The sequence below is a fragment of the Macrobrachium nipponense genome, chromosome 9, assembly GCF_015104395.2.
Source record: "Macrobrachium nipponense isolate FS-2020 chromosome 9, ASM1510439v2, whole genome shotgun sequence".
Classification (NCBI taxonomy): domain Eukaryota; kingdom Metazoa; phylum Arthropoda; class Malacostraca; order Decapoda; family Palaemonidae; genus Macrobrachium; species Macrobrachium nipponense.
In genome coordinates, this window is record NC_061110.1 from 24,181,124 (window position 1) to 24,193,623 (window position 12,500).

The following is a 12,500-nucleotide window of genomic DNA, read 5'->3' on the forward strand; positions in this document are numbered from 1 at the left end:
TCTGGAAGTGCAATTATCAATTTTAAGAGACGTCTAAACAACCGCACTGCTGATGTAAAGATCGAGAAAAACTTTCCCCTCATTAGCACAATGAGTTAACCACATTAACAGCGAATTTCCTGTAAGACAAAGGAAACATTTGATTCCCCGTCTCGAGAGCTTTGGGCGGAAGAGAGAGAGAGAAAAAAATAAGAAAGACATGAACAGACAATTGTAAGATAACGAAAGAAAGAAAAGACAGAAAAAGAATAAACGAACGCCGTAATTATTTTGAGAGAAACGACAAGAGATTAAAGAACTCTTTATATAGAAGCCAAGAGGAAGACGAAGAGTAAAGCGAATGAAATTCGAGGAGGGAGACGAGGACTGAGCAACAGTGATGGGGAGGGACCCGAGGTAGAATGGTGATGATGGACTAAGGTGGGTTGTGAGGAGGTTACTGAGCAATGGTGATGAGGACGTAAGGGTTGTTGGAGGAGGACTGAGCAATGGTGATGGAGAGGCCTAGGTAAGGGTTGTTGAGGAGGACTGAGCAATGGTGATGAGGACTGAGCAATGGTGATGGGGACTGAGCAATGGTGATGAGGACTAAGGGTTGTTGAGGAGGACTGAGCAATGGTGATGAGGACTGAGCAATGGTGATGAGGACTAAGGGTTGTTGAGGAGGACTGAGGAATGGTGATGAAGACTGAGCAATGGTGATGAGGACTAAGGGTTGTTGATGAGGACTGAGCAATGGTGATGAGGACTGAGCAATAGTGATGACGACTGAGCAATGTGTTGTGAGGACTAAGGGTTGTTGAGGAGGACCGAGCAATGGTGATGAGGACTGAGCAATGACGATGGAGACTAAAGGTTGTTGAGGCACGAGCTGAGCATGATGGGGACTGAGCAATGGTGATGGGGACTGAGCAATGGTGATGAGGACTAAGGGTTGTTGAGGAGGACTGAGCAATGGTGATGAGGACTGAGCAATGGTGATGGGGACTGAGCAATGGTGATGAGGACTAAGGGTTGTTGAGGAGGATACGAGCAATGGTGATGGGGACTGAGCAATGGTGATGAGGACTGAGCAATGGTGATGAGGACTAAGGGTTGTTGAGGAGGACTGAGCAATGGTGATGAGGACTGAGCAATGGTGATGAGGACTGAGCAATGGTGATGAGGACTAAGGGTTGTTGAGGAGGACTGAGCAATGGTGATGAGGACTAAGGGTTGTTGAGGAGGACTGAGCAATGGTGATGAGGACTAAGGGTTGTTGAGGAGGACTGAGCAATGGTGATGAGGACTAAGGGTTGTTGAGGAGGACTGAGCAATGGTGATGGGGACTGAGCAATGGTGATGAGGACTGAGCAATGGTGATGAGGACTAAGGGTTGTTGAGGAGGACTGAGCAATGGTGATGAGGACTGAGCAATGGTGATGAGGACTGAGCAATGGTGATGAGGACTAAGGGTTGTTGAGGAGGACTGAGCAATGGTGATGAGGACTAAGGGTTGTTGAGGAGGACTGAGCAATGGTGATGAGGACTGAGCAATGGTGATGAGGACTAAGGGTTGTTGAGGAGGACTGAGCAATGGTGATGAGGACTGAGCAATGGTGATGGGGACTGAGCAATGGTGATGAGGACTGAGCAATGGTGACGAGGACTAAGGGTTGTTGAGGAGGACTGAGCAATGGTGATGGGGACTGAGCAATGGTGATGAGGACTGAGCAATGGTGATGGGGACTGAGCAATGGTGATGAGGACTGAGCAATGGTGACGAGGACTAAGGGTTGTTGAGGAGGACTGAGCAATGGTGATGGGGACTGAGCAATGGTGATGAGGACTGAGCAAATGGTGATGGAGACTAAAGGTTGTTGAGGAGGACTGAGCAATGGTGATGGGGACTGAGCAATGGTGATGAGGACTGAGCAATGGTGATGAGGACTAAGGGTTGTTGAGGAGGACTGAGCAATGGTGATGAGGACTGAGCAATGGTGATGAGGACTGAGCAATGGTGATGAGGATAAGGGGGGTAATGTTGAGGAGGATTGAGCAATGGTGATGAGGACTGAGCAATGGTGATGGGGACTGAGCAATGGTGATGAGGACTGAGCAATGGTGATGAGGACTGAGCAATGGTGATGAGGACTAAGGGTTGTTGAGGAGGATTGAGCAATGGTGATGAGGACTGAGCAATGGTGATGAGGACTGAGCAATGGTGATGGGGACTGAGCAATTGTGATGAGGACTGAGCAATGGTGATAAAGACTGAGCAATGGTGATGAGGACTAAGGGTTGTTGAGGAGGGACTGAGGAATGGTGACGAAGACTGAGCAATGGTGATGAGCATGAACAATGGTGGTGGGGACTGAGCAATGGTGATGAGGACTGAGCAATGGTGATGAGGACTAAGGGTTGTGAGGAGGACTGAGGAATGGTGATGAAAAACTGAGCAATGGTGATGTAGACTGAGCAATGGTGATGAGGACTGAGCAATGGTGATGAGGACTAAGGGTTGTTGAGGAGGACTGAGGAATGGTGATGAAGACTGAGCAATGGTGATGAAGACTGAGCAATGGTGATGAGGACTGAGGAATGGTGATGAGGACTAAGGGTTGATGAGGAGGACTGAGCAATGGGGGTGGGGATTGAGGGTTTGTTGAGGAGGACTGAACAATGGGTGATGAGGACTAAGGGTTGTTTTGAGGAGGACTGAGCACTGGTGGGGAGCAATGGTGATGAGGACTAAGGGTTGGTTGAGGAGGACTGAGCAATGGTGATGAGGACTAAGGGTTGTTGGAGGGGACGGAGCAATGGTGCTGAGGACTAAGGGTTGTTGAGGAGGATGAGCAAGGGTGATGGGGACTGAGCAATGGTGATGAGGACTAAGGGTTGTGAGGAGGACTGAGCAATGGTAAGGTGGGGGACTGAGCAATGGTGATGAGGACTAAGGGTTGTTGAGGAGGACTGAGCAATGGTGATGGGGACTGAGCAATGGTGATGAGGACTAAGGGTTGTTGAGGAGGACTGAGCAATGGTGATGAGGACTGAGCAAGGTGGGGGTGGGGGACTGAGCAATGGTTGATGAGGACTAAGAATTGTTGAGGAGGACTGAGCAATGGTGATGAGGACTAACAATGGTGATGGGGACTGAGCAATGGGGGTGGGGACTGGAGCAATGGTGATGAGGACTAAGGGTTGGTTCAGAAGGACTGAGCAATGGCGATGAGGACTGAGCAATGGTGATGAGGACTAAGGGATGTTGAGGAGGGACTGAGCAATGGGGGTGGTGGGGGACTCGAGCAATGGTGATGAGGACTAAGGGTTGTTCAGAAGGACTGAGCAATGGCGATGAGGAACTGACTAGCAATGGGGGTGGGGGACGAGCAATGGTGATGAGGACTAAGGGTTGTTGAGGAGGACTGAGCAATGGCGATGAGGACTGAGCAATGGTGATGAGGACTAAGGGTTGTTGAGGAGGACTGAGCAATGATGACTAGGACTGAGCAATGGGGATGGGGACTGAGCAATGGGGATGAGGAACTGAGCAATGGGTATGGGGACTGAGCAATGGGGATGAGGACTGAGTAATGGTGACGAGGATTGAGCAATGGGGATGGGGACTGAGCAATGGGGATGAGGACTGAGTAATGGTGACGAGGGGGATTGAGCAATGGGGATGGGGACTGAGCAATGGTGTACAATTACGAGGGAAAATCAGACGCAACATTATGACTTCTCGATAAATGGAAACCCTTCTCCAAATCGATGACAATCAATCAAAACGAAGCCCTACAAAGGGGGAAACAGGGAAAGAAATGAGCCGCCGATATGATTCGCCTCTTAGACCTGTTATGGACCATGTGAGCATCATCTCTGAAAACAGAAATCCTTGCAGGCTTCCCCGATGTGCTTTTGAAGGAAAGCGCACAATAATGGCTTCGTCACCTCGTCGGAGCTTCTAAGGTTTTAGAGAGAAACGTAACGAGAAATGTGACTTAAAAAAATCATATGCATTATAGCACTCTCCTGCCATGAATGATTCACTCCGTGCTGCTTCTTCTAGAGAGAGAGAGAGAGAGAGAGAGAGAGAGAGAGAGAGAGAGAGAGACTTGACTGTCGTGTGGGAAATCGAAACTGCATTTATTGCACTACAGAAATGCTAGAACCATGATCTATCCTTAGACTCACTTCCTAATTGCTATCAAAGCCTTTGTACTCTACGGTTTTTCCTAGTCATTATAACGCTTGACAATTCTTCGTCACTTCGTCCTACTGTTTCTACTTATTCAGACTAAACTGAACGAATACGATGTACCAAAAATATCTATTTATCAAGGATTTAATTAATTCAGCGTGGTTAATGGTTCCGGAACTTGGTAGCTGGGAGTAACGCTTTGGTGATTTGTCAAATGTGTTGTACTCTAGGCCATTTGTATTTGGACATTTCAATTAGACTTTCCAAGCACTGTACTTAACCACGATCTAATATGAATGTGCTCTTGCAACATTCGCTTTTCATTAACATTTTGCTTTGTAGTAAAACCTTTCAAAATGCTCTTAAAGATTTTGATTGCACATGTAACACATTTGAATCTGAAAATACATCATTTGCAAGATTAACAAAACACTTAAAAACATGGGTCTATTTTTCCCTAAATAATACACTATGCTTCTACTGGTCTATGAGAGAATTAACTATAGGTCTGTGAGAGCATTATCTATATGGTAACCGGTCTATGAGAGCATTACATATTTGGTAACTGGTCTATGGGAGCATTACATATTTGGTAACAGGTCTATGACAGCATTATCTATATGGCAACTGGTCTATGAGAGCATTACCTATATATGGTAACTGGTCTATGAGAGCATAATCTGTATGGCAACTGGTCTATGAGAGCATTACCTATATATGGTAACTGGTCTATGAGAGCATTACCTATAGAGAATGTAGATGTGCTACTCCCTACTTCATTTGTGCATTTCTATTTGCATCCTCTAGGTACATTTAATTCTGTTTTACAGTGATTGCTCATGATTTCACACACACACACACACACACACACGCTCGCCCTACTTATTGCTGATATATTCGTCCCCATCAGGAAAGACGAGGAAGAAACTTTAGGAGAAACTTTTACGAAAACTGAAATCAGCTAAAGCCAAGATCTCACAGGTTCGTTCCTTGACATTTCAAACTTTCTGCGATTACACAAGTCCTTCTGAACGTAACCATCATAGTCTATAAAAATGACTGCAAGTCAACCAACAATAAGGACAGTAACAATGGACTGAGGATTTGAGAGAGAGAGAGAGAGAGAGAGAGAGAGAGAGAGAGAGAGAGAAGAGAGAGAGAGAGAGAGAGCAATTAGTAATAAAGATCGATAATCATGATTGGTATTTATCAAGAAAATTTTACAACAAATTTCTTATCTCCATAGAGTACCACAACGTAGTCATGAGAGAGAGACCTTACCTTACAGACCTTACATCTTGTTCGGGTTGCCCCAGGTTTCTCCCTCAGTCTCTGTGAGGCACCTCTAATGTCTACCAGAGAGTTGCTAGTACATCTTCCGGTATATTTTGCATCTTCCAATCTTGGATGGTCTGGGATGCAGTTTAGATATTTGTCGAGCTTATTCTTAAACACATCTACGCTCACTCCTGATATATTCCTCAGATGAGCTGGCAACGCATTGAATAGACGCTGCATTATCGATGCTGGTGCGTAGTGGATTAATGTCCTGTGTGCTTTCCATTATTTTTCCTGGTATAGTTTTTGGGCATTATTATTAATCTACCTCTGCTTGCTCTTTCTGATATTTTTTAGTTCCATGATATTTTCTGCTTTTCTTTCTATCTGTTTCCACGCCTGAAGTTATCATGTAGCGTTCTCTTCTCCTTTCTAGACTATATAATTTTAAGGATTGTAGTCTTTCCCAGTAGTCAAGGTCTTTAACTTCTTCTATTCTAGCTGTAAAGGACCTTTGTACACTCTCTATTTGTGCAATATCCTTTTGATAGTGTGGGTACCATATCATATTGCAATATTCAAGTGGACTACGAACATATGTTTTATAAAGCATAATCATGTGTTCAGCTTTTCTTGTTTTGAAGTGCCGTAACAACATTCCCATTTTTGCTTTACATTTTGCCAACAGAATTGCTATTTGATCATTGCATAACATGTTCCTATTCATCATCACACCAAGGTCTTTAACTGCTTCCTTATTTGTGATTGTCTCATTATTAGGTCCCCTATATGCATATAGCTTTCTTTCTCTGTCTCCATAATTTATTGATTCAAATTTATCAGAGTTAAATACCATCCTATTTACCTCTGCCCAATCATATACTTTGTTAAAGTCTCTTTGTAGAGCGTTCCTATCTTCATCACAAGTAATTTCTCTACTTATTCTTGTGTCATCTGCGAAACTACTCACTACCGAATCCTTAACATTACTGTCTATGTCTTCAATCATAATAACAACAGTATTGCAGCTAACACCGTACCTTGCGGCACACCGGATATTACCTTGGCTTCATCCGATTTCTCGTCGTTTGCAATAAAAACTATCTGTTTTTCTGTTGTGTAAAAATTCTTTTAACCATCTTCCTACTTTATCCACGATATTGTGTTTTCTAATTTTCTTCGCTAATATATTATGGTCTACTTTGTCAAAAGAAAGCTTTTGCAAAGTCTAAATAAACCACATCTGTTTCATTTCCGCTTTTCATATTTTTGAATATGTTTCTCACGGTGGACTAACAGTTGGGTTTGTGTACTTTTTCCGGGTACGAAACCATGTTGTCCTTTATTAAACAAATTATTTTTTATTAAATGATTCATAATATTTTTCTTCATTACCCTTTCATACACTTTCATAATATGTGATGTTAGACTCACAGGCCTATAATTACTTGCCTCTAGTCTTGATCCACTTTTGAAAGTAGGGGTAATATATGCTAATTTGTGCTCATCATAAATCTTGCCTGTATCTACACTTTGTCTTAATAATATTGCAAGTGGCTTTGCGATAGAATGAACTACTTTCTTTAACAAAAATAGCATGGCACTCCATCCGGCCCTGCAGCAGCTCCATTTTTAATTTCATTAATAGCCTGCACAATATCAGCTTCATTAATATCTATGTCAGCTAAATATTCACTATTTTCATCCCTTACTTCTATATCTTTATCTTCATTATCTATTCTAGGGGTGAATTCTCTCTTATATCGTTCTGCCAATATGTTGCAAATTTCCTTTTTTTCATTCGTTAATCTCCCTTCAATTCTTAGAGGGCCTATTTCTATTCTTCTTTTATTCATCTTCTTCGCATATGAGTATAATAGTTTGGGGTTTTGCTTGATATTTAATAGGGTTTTTTCTTCCAAGTCCCGCCGTTTTTTCATTTTCTTTTGATATTATAATCTCTTGTTCTGCATTTTCTATCTTACTTTTTTTTTTAGTTCTATAACTTTCCATGCATTTTTTTCTTTTGCAAGACCTTTTTTCCACTTTCTGATTTTCTGGAACAAGATCCTTCTGTCTCTTGGTATGCATGACTGATGTTTACTTTTCTTCTTCGGTATATATTTATCCACTATTTTCTCTAATATTTTATATAATATCTCCGTATTTACCTTTATGTCATCACTTACGAAAATGTTATCCCAATCTTTGTTTAATTCTTCATTTATTTCTGACCATTTATATTTTACTGTAGAAGTTGTATTTTCCATATCCTTCCCACTTTTTCATTTCTTGCTTATCTCTGTTTTCACTTGCTTTGGAATGGACTGTTAATTCTATGACATTATGGTCTGAAATACTCGCATTATAAACTATTATTTCTTTAACATAATTCATCTCGTTCACAAATACTAGGTCTAAAGTATTTTCCTTTCTTGTTGGCAGGTGATTTATTTGTTGAATGTTGTATTCTAGTAGCATATTCTAATAGCTTTTCGAATTGCCTCTTATCTTCTGCACTACTATTACTCTCTTTTTTATATGTATAAGTACATCCACAATCTCCTATTCGTTCTTTCAGTCTACGAAAGGAAAGTTGAAGTCTCCAAGATAGGAGAATAGTCCAGTCCTTGTGATTTCTACATATATCATCCAATTTTTCTATTATTAAGTCAAACTCTTTAGTATTAGGAGTCTATATATTACTATGTTCATTAATTTTTCAGATTCAAATTCTACCGCTATTAGTTCACATTCTGAGTTACTATATTTCTCATATATTTTTCCTTGTTTTTTGTCTTTCCCATATATTGCGGTTCCCCTTGATTCCTATTTTTTCTATCTGATCTATAAGTTTGGAACCCTTTTATTTGATCATCATTCCCAGTTCTCTTGGGAATACCAGGTTTCACTTTATTCATTATATCTATTTTCTTTTTTCAATTTGGGTTAGTTCTTCTAAGTACTCTATTTTTCTTTTTGAGTGGTAACTAAACCCTGCGCATTCATCACTATGATGGTTTGCGTGTTTTTCTCCTTCATTTAAAAATGATTGGTAATAATAAGGATTTTCCCATAGTCTCTTTCCTGTTCTGGTATGTTGTTCTTTTTTTCATTTCCAGAAATTCTGACATTAAAAATCCAACTTTTCCATAATATTTGTTCTTCCTTCATCATAATTATTCATTTTGTGTCTGAATCTGCAATTTTCTCCATATCTGCAATATCCTCTTGCATAATTAAAAACAGTTATTATCCCTCGAGTAGAATCTTGGAGCTGATGCATTGAAATTTTTTGCTGACACCTCTGCATATCTCGTTGATGGCTTGCTTTTTTCTTTTACCTGATATTCTTCATTCCTCTCTTTATTTGTTTCTTTCTTATTTTGGATTTTATTACTTGATTGGTTATTTATTTGATTATTTTTCATGGCTACAGGGTGCATATATTTACATTTTTGTCGAACTTACATCCTTTTCCTTCTTTAGGTTTTTGCATATTTTTGGATGTAGATCTCTGCAATCATCCTCATAGCCATCTAGGTATGCACATTTACCATATATTTCATAGTTGTGACATACCTTAGGATGTTTGTAGTAACATTTTTCTCCAAATCTGCAATTCCCTCTTTTCAAAAGGTTGCAGACTTTGTCTTTTTTGTATATTTTTTCCTCTTTCCCGTCATTGTGTAGATCTGGGTAGAGCCTTTTCGGCATTTTCTTTTGTGTTGTCATATCGTAAAAAATTTATTTCTTCGTAGGTATGCTGTTTTTATAGCCTCATATGTAGTATCAATGAGTATCTCTGCTCCATACTTTTATCTTGTTCTTTGTTTTCCTTATCTTTTTCTGTCATTTCAGTTTGTTTACTTCTCTACGTTTTCCTCTTCTTCTTCTTCTTCTTCTTCTTCTTCTCTTCTTCTTCTTCTTCTTCTTCCTCTTCCTCTTCTTCTTCATCCTCAACTATTTGTACATTCAATCCTTATTTAATAACATTGTCCTATCATTGGTGACATGTTTAGCAAAAAATTCTTGTGTCTTTTCTCATATCTTGCATTACCTCAGCACACTGTGGATGGGTCGGAATGTTGCATGCAGCACATTTTTCTGATAAGGTTTGTGGATTAACTATGCTATACCACACCTTACACAGTTTACATGCTTTTGGCATTCTTTTTCCTAATGCATCAATTAGGATATTCACAAGATTCACCTTATTCATTTTCTTTGTCGGAGAGGAGAGAGAGAGAGAGAGAGAGAGAGAGAGAGAGAGAGAGAGAGAGAGAGAGAGAGAGAGAGACATACAACTAGATTCTTCTACCTAAGAAGCCATGGGGAATTTGCAAAACTGCTGCAGAACAGGTGTGTAAAAATCATACAGAAAAGACATCAAACACTACAACACTTTGGGGCCCATATGTACATACACTGACCGTACATCAACATTTCATAGCCGCCCACGACAGGAAGCCAGCACATCTAGGGCTGATTGAAGGTACTAGGGTCATCCTCACAGAAAATATCTATGGCCGATGCTGTGAGCATCACCATCCAAACACCCAATCTACATATTCAACAGAGTCAGATATCATACTTGTATCCAGCAGAAGGAATACTCTAGCAATGGGGGTGCATATGAGGGAGTGTGCGCGCGTTGAGTATTTTGATACATTTTTGTATATTTACTAACTTAGTTTTTTTCTATTTTAATAAGTGGTATCTCCTCTTTCATTATTCCCCTTTACTTCTTTTCACCTCTTCCTGACGATCACCATAATTTGGAAGCTTAACTCTCAAGTCAATGGCCCCTTTAGTCTTGTTCCAAGTCTTGTTCTAAAGTCTTTAGTCATTTTCTAAAGTCTTTAGTCTTGTCCTAAAGAATATAGGTTGAAACCTAAATTCTTGAGAAGCTTGAATTTCAAGTCAATGGCCCCAGTGTGTTTGTTCCAAGTGAATAGGTTTCAGTGATGAATAATAATAACAGTAATGCCAAATTTGGTGCCCTACAATAAATCTAATCTTTCGCAATTATCAGGACATAAGAAGGAAGAGTTCTGCGCAGAGGATTCAGCATTGATTGAACAGTTGATTGGAGGATGAATAGGACAGTGACTTCTGTCAATAGAATATCTGAATAAAAGTGCAGCTTCATTGGCCTCCTCCTCCACTCCAGATCGCGTCTCGCCTTCTATTCCTCCGGGGAAACCAATTAACAACTAAATGGTCTAATATTTCGAATGTTCAGGACGGAGTGAATGACAACTGGGAATACATTTCAGCCGTTACAGACTGCAGCTCCCGCTAATTGGTGTCGTTAGTGTTAACGAAAGCCGAACCGTTGAAGCCGCTGTTGTTGTATCAAAGCCGGATTACGAAGCTCGGCATAAAGGGACGCGAGTGATCAGCTCCGAATCAGTGATTCGGAATCGTTTTGAGTCGAGTTATATGGACTCTTCGACTAAAAACATAAATGTCCGGCCTCCAGATCTCGAGAATTAACAGGCTGTACAAAGGGTGTCGATTGCAATCCAGGTTTCTGCGCATGCGCTTTCACCCTCATCAGTGAAGTGAAATCTTCACGGTAACTGAGTAGTGTGATGAAAAGTCCCTTTGTGTTGAATTCACTGAACTACTGGAGCGTATTGTTGCTCGTGGAAATTTAACAGCAATTAGTATCCGGCTCGAAAAAGATCTGTAGCCTAGGATATTTTAGTTAGAAGTTGAATCAAAGAGATGTATAGCCACTGACTAAGAAATGTATATGTATACATACATACATACATACACACACACACACACACACACACACACACACATATATATATATATATATATAATATATATATATATATATATATATATATATATATATATATAATATATATATATATACATATATAATTTATGGGTGATATTACTTGATAAATATGTACGTTTATAACTATTATGACCTCTTCAACGGCTTGCTTTCATTTCACAAGAAGTCAAGAAGTTATAGTGCTTATAAAAAGTAACACAAAATATATATATACATTTACGTATATATACATATACATGCATGTATATACATATATATATAATTTAAGGGTGATATTTACTTGATAAATATGTACGTTTTATAACTATTATGACCTCTTCAACGTCTTGCTTTCATTTGTCAAAAAGTTATAGTGCTTATAAAAAGTAACACAAAAACTATATATACATTTTACATATATATACATATACATGCATGTATTTTATATTTACATATATATATATATATATATTATATTATATAAAATTTAATTCATCCATTATACATATAATCACTAACTGTATTTGCTTGATATTTCTCTTTCGGCGGTCTTAGCAAAGTCCCTTTTCAAGCCAGGATGCTTAATTTGGCTTAATTTTACAATATAATTGTAATTTTCTGAATTATGCTCGATAAGCAAAACAATCATGAAGCGTCAAAATGACGACTCGAAGTTGGCAACACGATAAATTTTCGAATTCGCACCAACATATATTTGCTGAAAAAGTAGATTTTTTTATTGAACCATGCAGAACTACAACAAATTCTTTCCAACTGATTTATATCTTAATGTTATTTATACCAGCAACTCTGCGTTGCAAGTTTGCAACGTGGAAAGATATGAAAAAATATTTATAAAACTCCTCTAGGTACTTCATGTACTTCAAGTATCAATTTTTTAAAGCACAGATTAGTTGTTCAAATGTTGATTCAGTATGTTCAAAAATTCCCAGATAAAAGGAGATTTTTTTTAAAAAGTTGGAATAAAGGCCTCAGCTAGAAATTCCAAATTACATTCTATAGGATTTAAATGTTGATCGGAATGTGGATGGTATTCTCTCTCTCTCTCTCTCTCTCTCTCTCTCTCTCTCTCTCTCTCTCTCTCTCTCTCTCTCTCGCATACTTTTCAGTCTCTCTCTTTCACATACTTTGGCGTTTATTATTAATCTTTTTCTAGACATTTTTGTGGACTTGGCCCTCACACTTTTATTCTGACCTCGTCCGGTTCCGCAATGATTTTTA

The 12,500-nt window shown here is 39.4% G+C and overlaps 1 protein-coding gene across 1 annotated transcript in view; it reads right to left on the minus strand.

Moving 5' to 3' along the window:
- Positions 1-436: 436 nt before the first annotated feature.
- Positions 437-12,500, minus strand: part of LOC135218037 (proline-rich protein 36-like) — a 12,360-nt gene continuing 296 nt past the window's right edge. Inside the window, exons 2-4 of the mRNA XM_064254181.1 lie at positions 3,350-3,671; positions 1,450-2,233; positions 437-1,148 (exon numbers count right to left, since the gene is read on the minus strand). Coding sequence (XP_064110251.1) covers positions 437-1,148; positions 1,450-2,233; positions 3,350-3,671 — 1,818 coding nt within the window. The remainder of the gene's footprint in view (positions 1,149-1,449; positions 2,234-3,349; positions 3,672-12,500) is intronic.